This window comes from Globicephala melas, chromosome 5 (genome assembly GCF_963455315.2).
Source record: "Globicephala melas chromosome 5, mGloMel1.2, whole genome shotgun sequence".
In the NCBI taxonomy this organism is placed as follows: Eukaryota; Metazoa; Chordata; class Mammalia; order Artiodactyla; family Delphinidae; genus Globicephala; species Globicephala melas.
Window position 1 is genome coordinate 115,358,636 of NC_083318.1, and position 16,123 is coordinate 115,374,758.

Sequence of the window (16,123 nt, forward strand, 5' to 3'; positions counted from 1 at the left end):
TCATGAGAGACTACTACAAGCAACTATATGCCAATAAAATGGACAACCTGGATGAAATGGACAAATTCTTAGAAAAGTACAACCTTCTAAGACTGAACCAGGAAGAAATAGAATACATGAACAGACCAATCACAAGTACTGATAGTGAAACTGATTAAAAATCCTCCAACAGCGGGGTTCCCTGGTGGCACAGTGGCTGAGAGTCCACCTGCTAATGCAGGGGAAACGGGTTTGTGCCCTGGTCTGGGAAGATCCCACGTGGCACGCCTGTGCTCCACAACGGAAGAGGCCACAACAGTGAGCTGCCCGCATACCACAACAACAACAACAAAAAATCCTCCAACAAACAAAAGCCCAAGGCCAGATGGCTTCACAGGCGAATTCTATCAAACACTTAGAGAAGAGCTAACACCTATCCTTCTCAAACTCTTCCAAAATATAGCAGAGGGGGCAACACTCTCAAACTCACTGTTTGAGGTCACCATCACCCTGATACCAAAACCAGACAAAGATGTCACAAAAGAAGAAAATTACAGGCCAATATCACTTATGAGCATAGATGCAAAAATCCTCAACAAAATACCAGCAAACAGAATCCAACAGCACACTAAAGGATCATACACCATGATCAAGTGGGGTTTATCTCAGGAATGCAAGGATTCTTCAACATACACAAATCAATCAATGTGAAACACCATCTTAACAAACTGAAGGATAAAAACCATATGATCATCTCAATAGATGCAGAAAAAGCTTCTGACAGAATTCAACACCCATTTATGATAAAAACTCTCCAGAAAGTGGGCATAGAGGGAACCTACCTCAACATAATAAAAGCCATATATGACAAACCCACAGCAAACATCATTCTCTATGGCGAAAAACTGAAACCATTTCCACTAAGATCAGGAACAAGACAAGGGTGCCCACTCTCACCACTATTATTCAACATAACATAGTTTTGAATGTTTTAGCCACAGCAATCAGAGAAGAAAAAGAAATAAAAGGAATCCAAATTGGAAAAGAAGAAGTAAAACTGTCACTGTTTGCAGGTAACATGACACTATACATAGAAAATCTTAAAGATGCCACCAGAAAACTACTAGAGCTAATCAATGAATTTGGTAAAGCAGCAGGATACAAAATTAATGCACAGAAATCTCTTGCATTCCTGTACACTAACAATGAAAAATCAGAAAGAGAAATCAAGGAAAGACTCCCACTTACCATCGCAACAAAAAGAATACCTAGGAATAAACCTACCTAAGTAGGCAAAAGACCTGTACGCAGAAAAGTACAAGACACTGATGAAAGAAATCAAGATACAAAACAGATGGAGAGATATACCATGTTCTTGGATTGGAAGAATCAACATTGTGAAAATGACTACACTATCCAAAGCAATCTACAGATTCAATGCAATCCCCATCAAATTACCAATGGCATTTTCCACAGAACTAGAACAAAAAATTTCACAATTTGTATGGAAACACAAAAGACCCCGAGTAGCCAAAGCAATCAAGAAAGAAAAACGGAGCTGGAGGAATCAGGCTCCCTGACTTCAGACTATACTACAAAGCTACAGTAATCAAGACACTATGGTACTGGCACAAAAACAGAAATATAGATCAATGGTACAGGATAGAAAGCCCAGAGATAAACCCACGCACATATGGTCACCTTATCTTTGACAAAGGAGGCAAGAATATATGATGGAGAAAAGCAGCCTCTTCAATAAGCGGAGCTGGGAAAACTGGATAGCTGCATGTAAAAGAATGAAATTAGAACACTTCCTAACACCATACACAGAAAGAAACTCAAAACGGATTAAAGACGTAAATGTAAGGCCAGACACTATAAAACTCTTAGAGGAAAACATACGAAGAACACTCCATGACATAAATCACAGCAAGGTCCTTTTTGACCCACCTCCTAGAGAAATGGAAATAAAAACAAAAATAAACAAATGGGACCTAATGAAACTTAAAAGCTTTTGCACAGCAAAGGAAACCATAAACAAGACAAAAAGACAACTCTCAGAATGGAAGAAAATATTTGTAAACGAAGCAACTGACAAGGATTAATCTCCAAAATATACAAGCAGCTCATGTAGCTCAGTATCAGAAAAACAAACAACCCAATCCAAAAATGGGCAGAAGACCTAAATAGACATTTCTCCAAAGACATACAGATTGTCAACAAACACATGAAAAGATGCTTAACATCACTAATTATTAGAGAAATGCAAATCAAAACCACAATGAGGAATCACCTCACACCAGTCAGAATGGCTATCATCAAAAAATCTACAAACAATAAATTCTGGAGAGTGTGTGGAGAAAAGGGAATCCTCTTGCACTGTTGGTGGGATTGTAAATTGATGCAGCCACTATAGAGAACAGTATAGAGGTTCCTTAAAAACCTAAAAATAGTACTACCATATGACCCAGCAATCCCACTACTGGGCATATACCCTGAGAAAACCATAATTCAAAAAGATTCATGTAAATATTCCTGCAATGAACACTGTGGTACAACTGCCAGGATATGGAAGCAATCTAAATGTCCATAGACAGATGAATGGATAAAGAAGATGTGGCACATATATATCATGGAATATTACTCAGCCATAAAAAGGAACAAAACTGAGTTATTTGTAATGAGGTGGATGGACCTAGAGTCTGTCATACAGTGAAGTAAGTCACAAAGAGAAAAACACATACCGTATGCTAATGCACATATATGGAATCTAAAAAAACGTTAATGATGAACCTAGTGGCAGGACAGGAATAAAGACACAGACGTAGAGAACGGACTTGAGGACATAGTGGGGGGAAAAGGAAGCTGGGACGAAGTGAGAGAGTAGCACTGACATATATACACTACCAAATGTAAAATGGATGGCCAGTGGGAAGCTGCTGCATAGCACAGGGAGATCAGTTCGATGCTTTGAGATGACCTAGAGGGGTGCGATAGGGAGGACGGGGGGGGGAGGCTCAAGAGGGAGGGGATATATGTATACTTATAGCTGATTCAGTTTGTTGTACAACAAACTGTTGTACAACAGAAACTAACAGAACATTGTAAAGCAATTATACTCCAACAAAGATTAAAAAAAAAAGCCAGCCAACTTGAAATAAATAACTAAATAAAGTAAGTTTCTAAGTGTTGGAACTTAGTTTAGAAAATAGTTTTACCTGTTTGCAAGTGTGTTCTTAGATGGAACACCATCAAAAACAATGACTCGATCTGCTAGATAGGTGGCCATGATGAAGTCATGTTCCACAACAAAGGCTGTCTTCTTAGCATGGAGTATGAAACTAAAACACATGATTTTGAAAAGCTTTATATCATCATATTCAAACACTATATTAAGCACTTTTGTCTGCCACTACACACGATCACAGGCAATACTCTTTATGAGTGGGACATTACCGTTTGACAACTCGAGCAGCCATCAATCTTTGCTCAGAATCCAAATATGCAGATGGTTCGTCAATTAAATAGACATCAGCAGGTTTGCCCAAACAAAGAGCTAAAGCTACTCGCTGCAGTTCACCACCAGATAATGTTTGCACCTATTTGCAAAAGAAGTTCAGTAAACCATGTAGAGACATCCAAACTTTAAAATAATAAAATGATAAAACAACAAAAATTATTTTAGAGTACCTCTTGATCGATGATGTTTTCAATTTGCAGAGGCTTCATTACATCAGTCACAAATTGTGGATGAGTGTAAGCATCTCTGATCTTTTCATGTAGTAGCTGGCGAACACTTCCCTTATTTAATGGAAAAATGGAATTATTTAATGGAAAAGTATAGTATTTAAATGGAAAAGTACTGAAATTTTATTTCAGTATAGAACTACTCTAATTTTGAATCTTGAGAAAGTTAAGCTACATAGCAAAAGTGTATCAATTTGCCACCAGCAGATATCGATAGTATTTTGATGCTTATCCATCAGCTATGACATGTTTTGAGACTTTAAAAATTAAAAACCCACCATGTCCAAGTTAAAAAAAAAAACCAAAATCTTAAAATTTGAAAGTAGTAAATGATAAATGTTTCAGGGAAGAAATCATTAGAGACTAGGAATACTTCTAAAGGTCAATATGGATATCAACTAATCTTAGGCAATCTGTGAGCTAACACAAAATGCACGATAATATGACAGGGATAAATTTAAGATGCCTTTTAACTTGTTATTTGAGAAGAGGGCTGAGTTTGAGAACTTAAAAGCTAAGCTTATAGAAAGTATCAATGATAAAATTTTCATTGTAAGCCATGCCGTCTGAAATATTCCCAACATGAGTGAGTAGTGAGCATAGATACTGTAGTTAATAAGTTCATTACAACACCTGCAGAAATCAAAGGAGGTTAATTTCATGTTTTAAGGCTCATCCATATTGTAACATGTATCAGTGTTTTATTTCTTTTTATGACAGAATAACAGTGGCTCTACCATTTTTCATTCCCACCAGCAACATATGAGGTTCTAATTTCTCTGCATCCTCAGCAATACTTGTTAGTCTTTCTGCTTTAAGTCATTCTAATGGATGTTATGTGGTCTCTCAGTGTGGTTTTGATTTGCATTTCCCTAATGACTAACGATGCTGTGCATCTCTTCATGTGTTTATTGGCTATCTGTATATTTTCTTTGGAAAAATGTCTATTCAAATCCTTTGCCCATTTAAAAATTGAGCTGTAACAGTTCTTTATATATTCTGGATACGAGTATCTTATTAAATATATGATTTGCAAATAATTTCTCCAGTCCTGTGGGTAACTTTTCACTTTCTTGATGTCATTTGCAGCACCAAAACACATTAAGTTTTTGAAGATTTATTTTGGAAAAAGATGCCAAACAGACTTTAAAAGAGTTTCCTAGTAGTGGAAATGAATAAAGAACTGTAGTAGTCCTAAGATCTTCCTTAGCCACCTTATTACACCTGTACAGAAACTAATTTGGAGAAAATTTTTGATATAGTGTAAGATTAATGCTCTAGGTATATATACATATAAACTCTTCTTCAATAACAAAATAACAGAATAACTCACGGTTGATTTGGGACTGATTTTCTGTGGCTTATAACTGACATTTAAAACTGGTACTTCCCCTGCAAAGTAATACAAATAAATAAGACACTGAAAACGGCCCAGATCTTTAAAGTTTACTATGTGGAACAGAGTAAAAAGACTCAATATTACAACAGTACCTCCTTCATCAGGTTTAAGTCTCCCAGCAAGCATTCTGATAAACGTCGTTTTACCAGTACCTGGCAACAACACAACATACAAGAAATTGACTTGAAAGATGCTTCACATTTACAGTAAATCACTGATGTACTACTGGGTTTTAACTGAGAAATTAGTTTTGAACAAATACACTGACACTACTGAATTCTGAAGGTTATGTAGAAAAATACTTGAACTTTCATGATTCATCTCTCAAGTATCATTCTAAACTAATTAGGAGGAATATAGACTAGAGTTTATGACGGCCATTTTAACAAACAGTGGTCTATAAAGTCTTGGGTTAGTTCTTGAAAGACGTATTTAGCTAAAATATCAATGCACACAATTTACTGTTAAGACAGGACAATAATTGTTATGGTTGATACCATCATCATAAAGGCCAGTTACATGAAATATTTAATTGCAACCAAGCTCAAAATTCCTGTTAACTAAAAACTGATACATTGCAACAATCTTCATAAAATTTTTTTCTTCTACAGTTTTGTAAGCTGTAAGTACACAATTCAAATCTTTTTCTAAAAATCATGAAAGCCATACCAGATATTTGGCACTCAAATTCATCTCATAACTATATTTATGACGATAATCTATTACTAAAAAGTGTTGATAATACAACTATTTACAAAGTTAGATTAGCCTAAATTTAAATTAAGAAAGGTTCCAAGTGGAGGAATGCAAGAAAAACATTTTAGACTAGACTGCTTCAGAACTACCAATTTATCCTTTCCTTCCTAGTCAGTTTCTAAGATGAATAAGTGCTATTCATATCAATTTATACATAGAAAAACGAGCTTAGAAAAAATCTTATTCTCACTGAAGGTTATGAAAACAAAATAAGAAATATGAACTCGATTAAATGACAGATTAAATCATATGTTGTCACAAAATGTGAACTACACTGAGAAATGTAGGAATTCAATCCAGCTCCCAGACCTATAACTGAGTCAAAGTTTTTCATGGAGTAATTAACACTCAGTTACTGGATAAACAGAACAAACTTCCGAATATCACAAAATAAGGAAAACTTACCATTTTCACCCAACATCACCATGATTTCAGAATCTGTAAACTCTCCAGCTACAATTGCTAGCTCAAACTCTCCCATCTTTTTCTTCATTCCAGGATATTTATACATACACATCTTTTTAACTTCTTCTTCATTTGCTGTCTCAGCTACTTTAAAAACAAGTGATGCATCTCTGAATCTCAAGTTTTCTGTTGGAACGTAGCCATCCAAAAAAATGTTTATGCCTGTTGGAAAGTCATTGAAATAAATTAGTAAAGATCACTTAAAGACTAAACTTTTTCCACAAAAATAAATGATCATGTAAAAGCCAAAACCCTAGGCTCTCTTGTGAGCAATCTATGCATAGATTTAAATTTCTGTGGATTTATAGCATGCAGTGTGACAACAGTGTTTCATGTACCTAATGCCAAGTTTAATTCATGTATGCCTATATACACAAAGCATAACTTTTCATTATTACGTGATTTTTATAAGATTTTTTCCATCAGATTTTATGTGAAAGCCTATGATGCCATTTCTTCTGTATTTTAAAATAAAAAATTGTAATTTTTCTCTACAAAATGATAAGTAGGTAAAATGGAATATTTTCAGATTGACATAAAATAAATTAAAATAGTTTGAGCAATAATTTTTTAAAGATGATTTAAGTTACGAATATTCATTTTCACGGGAGACATAACCATACGTTCAAGTTATGATTTACTGCATTTGTTTTCAGATTAACTTCCCAGGTTTGAAAGAAATTTATAATAACAAACTATTTCATTAACCTTTTTTTTGGCTTCACTGTACAAAAACACCATTATCTAAACAGATTTTAATAACTGAAAGTAAACTAACATACTGTACATGAAAATTCCTCCATGCTGCAGCTGTTAAGAACCACAATGGCAGGTGCACAGAAATGGAAAAGTGGATTATTTGGGAAACAGTGAAAAGATCTGTTTTTAAAGTGTTTACTATTTATAAGAGAAGGACAGTAGGTGAAGTTCCAGAAGGTCTTGAAAGAAAGTCTAAGGATATTATTCATGTCATCTGCAATTAAGAACCACATCTAGGCCTTTTCAGCCTAGAACGCAGGTGTTCAACAAATATTTATTGACAGAATAAATAGATGTTTATTCTGCCCAAATTAGCATTTTTATATCTTAAACTATTTAAAAATTACAAATGTGGGGTTAAAAAGATTAAAACCAAAAATTAAATAAAAATATAAACTTGAAGGAAACTTAGTGGCCATTTAGTCCAAGTGCCTAATTCACCAGGTAAGAAAATGAAAGCTCAGAGAAGTGACTGTGGAAAAAACACTAACAAGTCAGCTTTATACATTAATACTGCAATGTCTCTCTTGCCAATTTAAAAATGAGTTCAAGCAAAAATTCCTTTACAGTTCATAAAGAGCTTTTACATATAATGTGTTAATTTCAGTATATTAAAGGAAAGCAGAAAGATTAAGTGCAGTTTGTTACTTGAATTGTTTTAACAGATAGGGTACATTAAAAACCTCACCAGGAACTACTTCTTGGCATAGGCTTTAGACATGGCATCTATAAATGGAATTATGAAAAGTGATTGCCAGGTACCCATGTCATTATCATCAATGTGATTCTAGAACTACTTTAGGCAGAGTAGGCATTCAATAAATACTTGCTAACTGAGGAGAATAAAACATTAATTGCTTCTGATATCATCTCTTAAGACTACTGGAAAGAAAACTGGGAAATCTCACAAATTTTCCCTTAAAATACCTACCTATCTCAAATGTATAGATAGGGACGTGAGAGCAATTCCTTCCCCACATCTTAAACTATTTATACACTTTTTATAAATTAAAAGATACCACTGCCTTTTTATGCAGAGTATGATGCAATATAATTTCTTTCTCCAAAAGTTTCTTAGGTAACTCAAAAGCAATCTCTTTGAAGAGACAGCTTTAAAAAAAAAAAAAAGAGCCTGTTCAACCTAGGGAGCTATAAGGCTACATGAATACTTATTCTTGTAGAATATGGTATTTTTTCAAGATATGGACTAAGTAGTCCTTTTAGGTGTTCTAGATTGCCAGCTTAAGGCATAGCTGGAGAGAAGAAATGTAAAAAAGTAAAAATAGGAATGAGGACGCAATTAAGAAAGAAATTAAAAGGAAGAAGGTGTATGAGGTAGAGAGTGCACTGATTCTGTTTCAAGAGCCACTTAGTGGTAGGCTAGTTTTTACTTTTGCCTAACTTGCTTAGGGAAGAGACATGGAAAACAGACCAGAGAGTCCCTCTTTCCTGAAAGTAGAAGGAATAAGTGAAAATACACTTACTAAGCTATTTTATTAGAATTTTAGTCACTTACTAGACTATAATATACTTAACTATCTTATTAGACTTTTGTATAGTCTTAGTTTCACAAACTTAGGATACAGATAAATTTGAGACATGAAAACAAGATGAGCACTAAATCAATTTTAAGAGTTTTCCTACTGGTATTGGCCCGTCAAAGATAAAGCTGAACATGACAAGTAGTACAGTGATGCTGCAGAGGCCAAAATATAAAAGAAACTTTTAATGTAGCAAATAAATAGTGAAAGTGATAGGGCATTTTTACCCACAACAAAAACTTCTACAAAAAGACATAGGTTATGTTTAACAACTGATGTATATAACCTTATATATGTATATTCTATTGTGAGATTAAATTCCTTAAGGCCAGAGTTTTGGATAAGTAATATGACAGCAACACTTAACTACTTAGCATCAACAGCAATACATTTTCTAAGCGTTAGAGTGAAAGAGAATACAGCATTGTGAAAAGTTTTTCAAGTTACCTTCTCTTACACTAAAAGGCATAGTGACAACACCATAAGCACTTGGTACGCCATATAAACAGCAGATGAAGTCAGAGAGATAGTCTAATACACTTAGATCATGCTCCACCACAATGATATATCTGAAAGTCAATATAGATTTTTATTTTAAAATGTAATATAATATATATAATTAAAATATTTAATTATAATGAAAACTTTTACATAGTTTTTTTTAAAACTACAGTGTAAATTTCAGGAAGACATATATTTTAAAAAAATTAACCATAAAGACCATATTAAGCTTAAGTTATAAAACATTTTCTTTAAGACTCATTATCAACGTTCATATTTCAAATTGTTTTCTTAAACTAAAAGAAAAGAGTTAACATGAAATAGTGTATGAATAAATGAAATAAATGTTTTGTTAATAAAATAAACTTTAAAATAAACTTTACAAAGCAGAAACAATTATAATAGATTTAAATCAGACCTATTCTAAACTGTTTATTATGCTCTTCAATTTATGCATTAAACCCTTCTACTTGTCCTGTCTCATGCTAGCTGTAGTAAGGAATGCACAGAGAATACAACAGAATCCTCAACCTGAGAATTTTCACTTCAGCTGTGGAGACAAGGAATAGATATGAAACAATACCAAAAAACACTACGTTAGCAAAATGTTTTTACAGGTAATAAAAATCTAGTGACGGTAAGAAAGAAAATAGGTTAGTGTGTGTACTGGAGCACTTTATAAATGGGATGGGCTATGACATGACTTTTCAAGTGGTAAGAAAAATGTATTGCTAGTATAGAAACTATTAGGCAAATAATAATCATAAAGCTTTTACGCATCTTATTCCTATTCAACTTAGCTCAAGATGTTCAAAAAGCAATGTCCTACAGACACCTAAAATTCTTTTTTTTTTTAAACATCTTTATTGGAGTATAATTGCTTTACAATGGTGTGTTAGTTTCTGCTTTATATAAAATTCTAATTTATCAGCTTCCTGTACAAATAAAAACTAACCAGCCATATTTTTATTGATGGAATCACTACTCCCATAAAAAAAAGACTCAATTTTATTTGCAATCATATATTGTTTAAATTGTGAAGCATGTCTAATTCATTCTTTTCTTTCGCTATCTAGATTCTAATTCAGGCTGTCATTTCTATCAATATTGTTATAGGCTTTTAACAAACCTCATTTTCTTCAGGTCCCCAGATGTGGCTCTCAGTTCCAAATGAAACACATAACATCTTCAGACTTTAAGACCTTCCAAAACTTTAGCTACTATAGATCTTCCTCAATTTATAAGGTTACACCTGATAAACCCATCGTAATTTGAAAATGCATTTAATACGCCTAATCTAACAAACATCATACTTAGCCTAGCCTACCTGAAATGTGCTCAGAACACTTATATTAGCCTACAGTTGGGCAAAATCATGTAACATAAAGCCTATTTTATAATAAAGTGTTGAGTATCTCACGTAATGTATTGAATACTGTACTGAAAGTGAAAAACAGAATGGTTGTAAGGGTACCAGCTGTTTACCCTCGTGCTCATGTGGCTGACTTGAAGCTGTGGCTTGCTGTCATTGCCCAGCATCAGAAGATAATATCGTACTGCCTATCGCCAGACCGGGAAAATATCAAAATTCAAAATTTGAAGTACAGTTTCTACTGAATGTGTATTGCTTTCACAATATTGTAAAGTCGAATAACTGGTCAACTGAACCACAGCATCTGTATTTCTTTTATTTCATTTATATATAGGACACGCTGAAAAATGGCTCTTTGCTGTTTCCTGAATAATCTACCCTTCTATCCCTGTGTGTCTAAGGGTGGTCTATCATTTCAATGGTCTAAAATCCTGCCTAAAATCCTCACCTGCTGAAATTCTACATAACCCTTTCATGGTTCACCTCCAATTCTACCTCTAGAGTAGGAACACCCTTCTTAATATGCAAATAAACTTTTGCCCACTGTTGAATGTGGTGAGCATCAATAAAAATGGCAAATCACCCAAGTGGGCCAATATTTATCCTGCCTTGGTATCTTTATTGGCAATGTTCCATTATCTGGAATAATTCTCTGCTTTTTTACCATTAAAATCTTCAAGGCCAAGTATAAGGCAGCATAGTTATTATCTAGTGGCTTTTAATGTGCTTTGAAAAGAAGAAAAAAATAAGTCACACCTCCTGCCTTCCCTACTTTCAAATGGAGCTTATGCAGAAGTCCAAAATGTTAAAAAAGATTTAGGAGAGCCACTCTAATTTTCTGAGGGTTTGGGAAGAAACAATAATCTGCAACATGAGAAATGTATGCTATGAAAATTTACACCCTACACTTAATTTTGGGTTATCTGTTGGTTTTTAATCTTCCTCTCGCATTACTGTTCCCCTCTCTAATCCATCCTCTATTTCTTGTTATTTATCGGAGGATATGATCTTCAAAATCTTTTTACAGCATTAAAGACTGAATGTATGCCTTGATATGTTGTAGAATTTCAGGATGCAGATATACTTCCTGTAACTTTTTATTATCAGTCTATCACTACAAAGAACTTATTTTGACCCTATACCTATAAAAATGAGACCCAGCACATCTGAGAAAATCTAACAATCATTTTCTTCACTTTGTCAATCTAACCTGTTTTGGCATGTTATCCCTTTTACAACTATGGTTACTGCCCTCTCATAATATAGAATGTAGTGATTTGGCTGAATATTGAAATACATGTCACCTGGTTGTAAATTATCATCCTTTTAGCTTTTTCATTATGGTTAAAGCATTATATAGTATTAAAAAAATTATGTGTAAATGTAGACAATATCTATGATATTCATTTCAGTAAAACAAAGGAATATAAAAATGTTTTATAAAAAGGTATTAGGATTGAGAACTACTGACTTGACTGCTTATGTATTCTTTAATTTACCTTATCCTGAAGTCCCTGAATATTGGGACATTTTATACTCTTACTTCTCCCAAAGAGGCTATCATAATGCCCTGGTCTAAGAATGAAGTGAAAATTATGGCTACGCTTTGGCTCAACTAAGACTGTCTCTTTACCACTGATATTCCAAGTTTTACTTCAAGGTATGTACATGGATCATTTGCTCCTTGAATCTATGGAGTCAAGTTTCCCAATTCTGGAAAATACCCAGCCATGACCTTTTCATAGCTTTATTTTTCAGACTCCTATTAAGACATATGTAAATCATCTTCTCATTCTATTCTCTCTTATCCCATTCTCCATGTCTCTGAACCTCCCTTCTGTATTTCAATCTTATTCTCTCTCTGCTGTATCCTGGTAGCTTGCTCAGACCAACTTTTCAAGTTTCTCACACTCTTTTCTGTTGTACCTAACCTGTCTAATCTGTCCAGTGAGTTTTCAGTGTCATGACTATACTTTTAATTTCTAGATTTGTTTGGGTTTTTTAAACATTTACCTGTTGCTTTTTTGTAGTATCATATTCTTAGTTTTAAATCTTCATGTTTTAAATTATTTTAAATATTATTTTACAGTCTCTTTGAGAATGCCACTCGAAGTTCCTGAAAGTCTAAATCCTGCTGTTTGTTGTGTCTACTGACTCATTTGTAGACAATTTCCTCCTATCATTTATAACCCTGGGCTTAAAGCTCTTGAGTCTTTACCTGTAGAAATCCTGTGTGACCAGGGTTGAGGGCATATGCTTCCAGAGTGGTTTTATATTTGCTTCATCTAGGTATCACAGAACTAAAGATTCTAGGGCCCTCTTGTTATGTTACTTTCTTAACACGGATGGTTCTTAGACTCCCCTGATCACATAAATTTCAATTCCATATCCATGTGAGCTGCCAGTCCCTAAAGAGATCTGAAGGGGAGCCAGCCCTCCATTTCCAAGGATCTCAGTGAGTGACAGGTATATGTTTCCTTGACATCCTCCTGTGTTTGCTCTTTTGCTGAGAAAGCAGTCGTTTGAGAGTCCCGGCATTTTGTGTGATAATTCAATACAAGGCCTTGCTTCTTGCCCACAAGTGGCTGTTAAAGCTCAAGACTTACTAGAGACAAGCAACGTCCCCTCAAGAAAGCCATCCTTGTTTTTCCCCTGTAATTTACAGTTTTCTCTTTGGTTTTTTGATCCCTAGGGATTTCTCTTGCTCTGTTGTAAGATCAGCTATGAATTAAATCAGCTACTAAAGAGAGGAACAGAAAAAAGCCCTGGGTTCTTGCCATATCATAAATTGGAAACCTAGAAATAACTAGCTTTTCTGACCTTAAAACATCTTCATCTGCAAAATGGGAATACCACCTAAAGATTCTTACTTATAAGATTACTAAGGCGCAAATGAGATAATGGCTATAAAAATTCTGCAAACTACAAAAGCACCCTACAAATACAGGACGTTGTGATTACTTAACAGAAATTTTTAAGACCTCCCTTGTGCTCAGTAAGACCTGGGAAACCGGAATTACTCTGTTCTAAAATTGTGTGTATGAGTGACATACCCATTTGAGGATCTGGTAAAAGTTAAGGATCTGCTTCCCAGAAATCCATACATATATGCCAAAATTTGCATATCACTACAGAGTATTCTTAGGCTCCCTGGAAACAGGTATGGTAATAAATGGATCTTGCATTAAGAATCTCTTTTCTAGATAGAGGAAGGTAAGTTCAAGGGATAGCTCCAAAAACCAAGATGGAAAACACGCACATATATGTGACATTGATGGTCCCAGTGTTTAAACTTTAGAAATCTGTGAAAGTCCTCAAACAAAACAGCACAGGCATATACCAAATCTGTACTTACCTATCTGGATTTATTAGAGATCGTATAGTAATAGCAGCCTTTAAACGCTGCTTGACATCTAGGTAACTAGAAGGTTCATCAAACATGAAACTATGAAAAAAAAAGCAAACATAATAATTTGAAAGGCAAGTATGATAAAATTCTATCTTGCACGTTATTTTAAAGCACTGAGATATAGTTTCTGATTTAACAACAACAAAAATCCCCTTATAATACTGAGGAGCCCACCCCATAACGGTAAAAATTTTTGTATTCTGTTCAGAAGTAGAAGGAAGAAAATAAATTACGAAAGGCAGGACTGCATATCAAGTCTGGGGAGAGACTCCTAGATTAGGCTAACTTACAAACTGTTATCTCCTCATGAAAAATATTCTGATATATTCCGAAGTAATTCAGAGGGCTCTCTTAATTGGCTAAAGTCAGTTGCACTAAAGCAAACAGAGTCTTTGGAAAGGAAGGCTCTGCCCAGAATTACAGAATACTTTATGGAGAAAAACTAGCCTGCATTGGATGCCAGAGTAGAAGTATGGAAAAAGACGAGAGCAAAAACTATCTGGGAGAAGAGAGGCATTAAAAGGTAGAAAGGAAACTCGCCTTTTCCACTTCCTTCTTCTCTCTCACATGGCAAGCCACCCTGATTTAGGATAACCTGAAAAACCTGATTTTCCACTTAAGCTACGGAAAACCTTGCCGGCCTGGTAGGAGAGCTTCATCTTAAAAAAATGTCCTTCTTATGTATAAAGAGAGTTTACAAAATAAACAGCTGACTTCAGATTAAAGAGCTCCAGAACCCATAAGTTGTAAGGTACTTACCTAAATGAATTTTTTACCCCTGATGGAATAACAGGGAAATGGGCAATGGATGCACAATTGCTTCAACATCTGACCTCAAAGTTAAAACATTAGATACTACTCTTCCTATTAATTTCTCTCAAACCACTGCTCTATTAGCAGCATTATAAACAAAAACTCTAAAGTAGGGATAAGATTTACAAAAAGTATAAAGTAACCTACATATCAGCTTTCTGTATACAAACGACAGCACAGGCAAATCTCTGCAACTCTCCTCCTGAAAGATCTTCAACATTGCGTTCTTTTAGATGGGTTAAATCTACAAAGAACATAGAGGCATTGTGTTCAATGTTATTTTATTTTACCTCTTCAAGGTAAAATGTATATTGCAAGTCATTCTCTGTTTGAATGTTTCTGTTGAAAATACGACAACTACTAGAGATTTTTTCCATTTATTTCAGTAATCCATATAAAGATACCTATCTTTATGAGTTAAGTTCAGGGCCTATTAAAACACATACACAAAATAAACACTTACCGAGCTGCTGACATACAATTGCTTGTGTCTTTGTTTCATCTTTTCGGTCCAAAATACACCCCACTGTCCCCTGCCATAATATATCAGAAATAGTATTATTTTCCTTCAATACTAAAATTCCCTCACTATTAAAAAGAGTCACAAAATAAAACAAGTTTACTTTATCTTTTATATGTCCACCAATATCTGTAATACCCACTAAATTTCTCCTAAAAAGCAACTGACCTTTGCAGCCTTGGGAATCTGGTCTACATACTGAGGTTTGATAATGGCTTTTAGGTCATCTTCAAGAATCTTGGTAAAGTAATTCTGCAATTCAGATCCACGGAAGTAAGTCAAAATTTCTTGCCAATCAGGTGGGTCCTAGAAATATATGTATAATTACCTGAATTTAATAATACAGTTGCAAAGAGGATGAATGTTATACAAAATAGAACACATATCCAAACAGAATACCTCTGCTTCTAAGATAATATTACAGGTGGATTTAATTTCAAATCAAGAAAACACCAACTCATAACAGTTTATGAAAGCTCAGAATTATCAATTAAGCAGCATTAACAGATTTTACCTAAAAAGGAGTTTCATTTATAGTTTCTCAGCATTAATTCCACAAATAATCTTGAAAATAAGAACATTAAAAAATAAAATCACACATACTCTCTCCTTCATAGCCTCATAAAACTGAACCAAGATATTCATTTTTATAAGGTGGTAATACATACATCATATTTTCCAAGGTTTGGCTTTTGCTTTCCTGCTAAAATTTTTAAAGCAGTTGACTTTCCAATACCATTAGTTCCAACTAATCCCAAAACTTCACCTGGACGAGGAATGGGCAACCTGTCATAAGTGTACAAAAATAATAAGACAACTCAGACTTATGTAGAAAAAGTGACGTAATACCAGAATGATGTAT

At 34.3% G+C, this 16,123-nt stretch overlaps 1 protein-coding gene across 1 annotated transcript in view; it reads right to left on the reverse strand.

The window, feature by feature from the left end:
• The window catches only part of ABCE1 (ATP binding cassette subfamily E member 1), a 38,069-nt gene that overhangs the window by 11,535 nt on the left and 10,411 nt on the right, over positions 1-16,123 (reverse strand). The window contains exons 5-16 of the mRNA XM_030878128.3: positions 15,930-16,047; positions 15,430-15,567; positions 15,205-15,274; positions 14,889-14,985; positions 13,875-13,964; positions 9,094-9,215; positions 6,287-6,508; positions 5,218-5,277; positions 5,060-5,118; positions 3,670-3,780; positions 3,436-3,578; positions 3,198-3,320 (exon numbers count right to left, since the gene is read on the reverse strand). Coding sequence (XP_030733988.1) covers positions 3,198-3,320; positions 3,436-3,578; positions 3,670-3,780; positions 5,060-5,118; positions 5,218-5,277; positions 6,287-6,508; positions 9,094-9,215; positions 13,875-13,964; positions 14,889-14,985; positions 15,205-15,274; positions 15,430-15,567; positions 15,930-16,047 — 1,353 coding nt within the window. The remainder of the gene's footprint in view (positions 1-3,197; positions 3,321-3,435; positions 3,579-3,669; positions 3,781-5,059; positions 5,119-5,217; positions 5,278-6,286; positions 6,509-9,093; positions 9,216-13,874; positions 13,965-14,888; positions 14,986-15,204; positions 15,275-15,429; positions 15,568-15,929; positions 16,048-16,123) is intronic.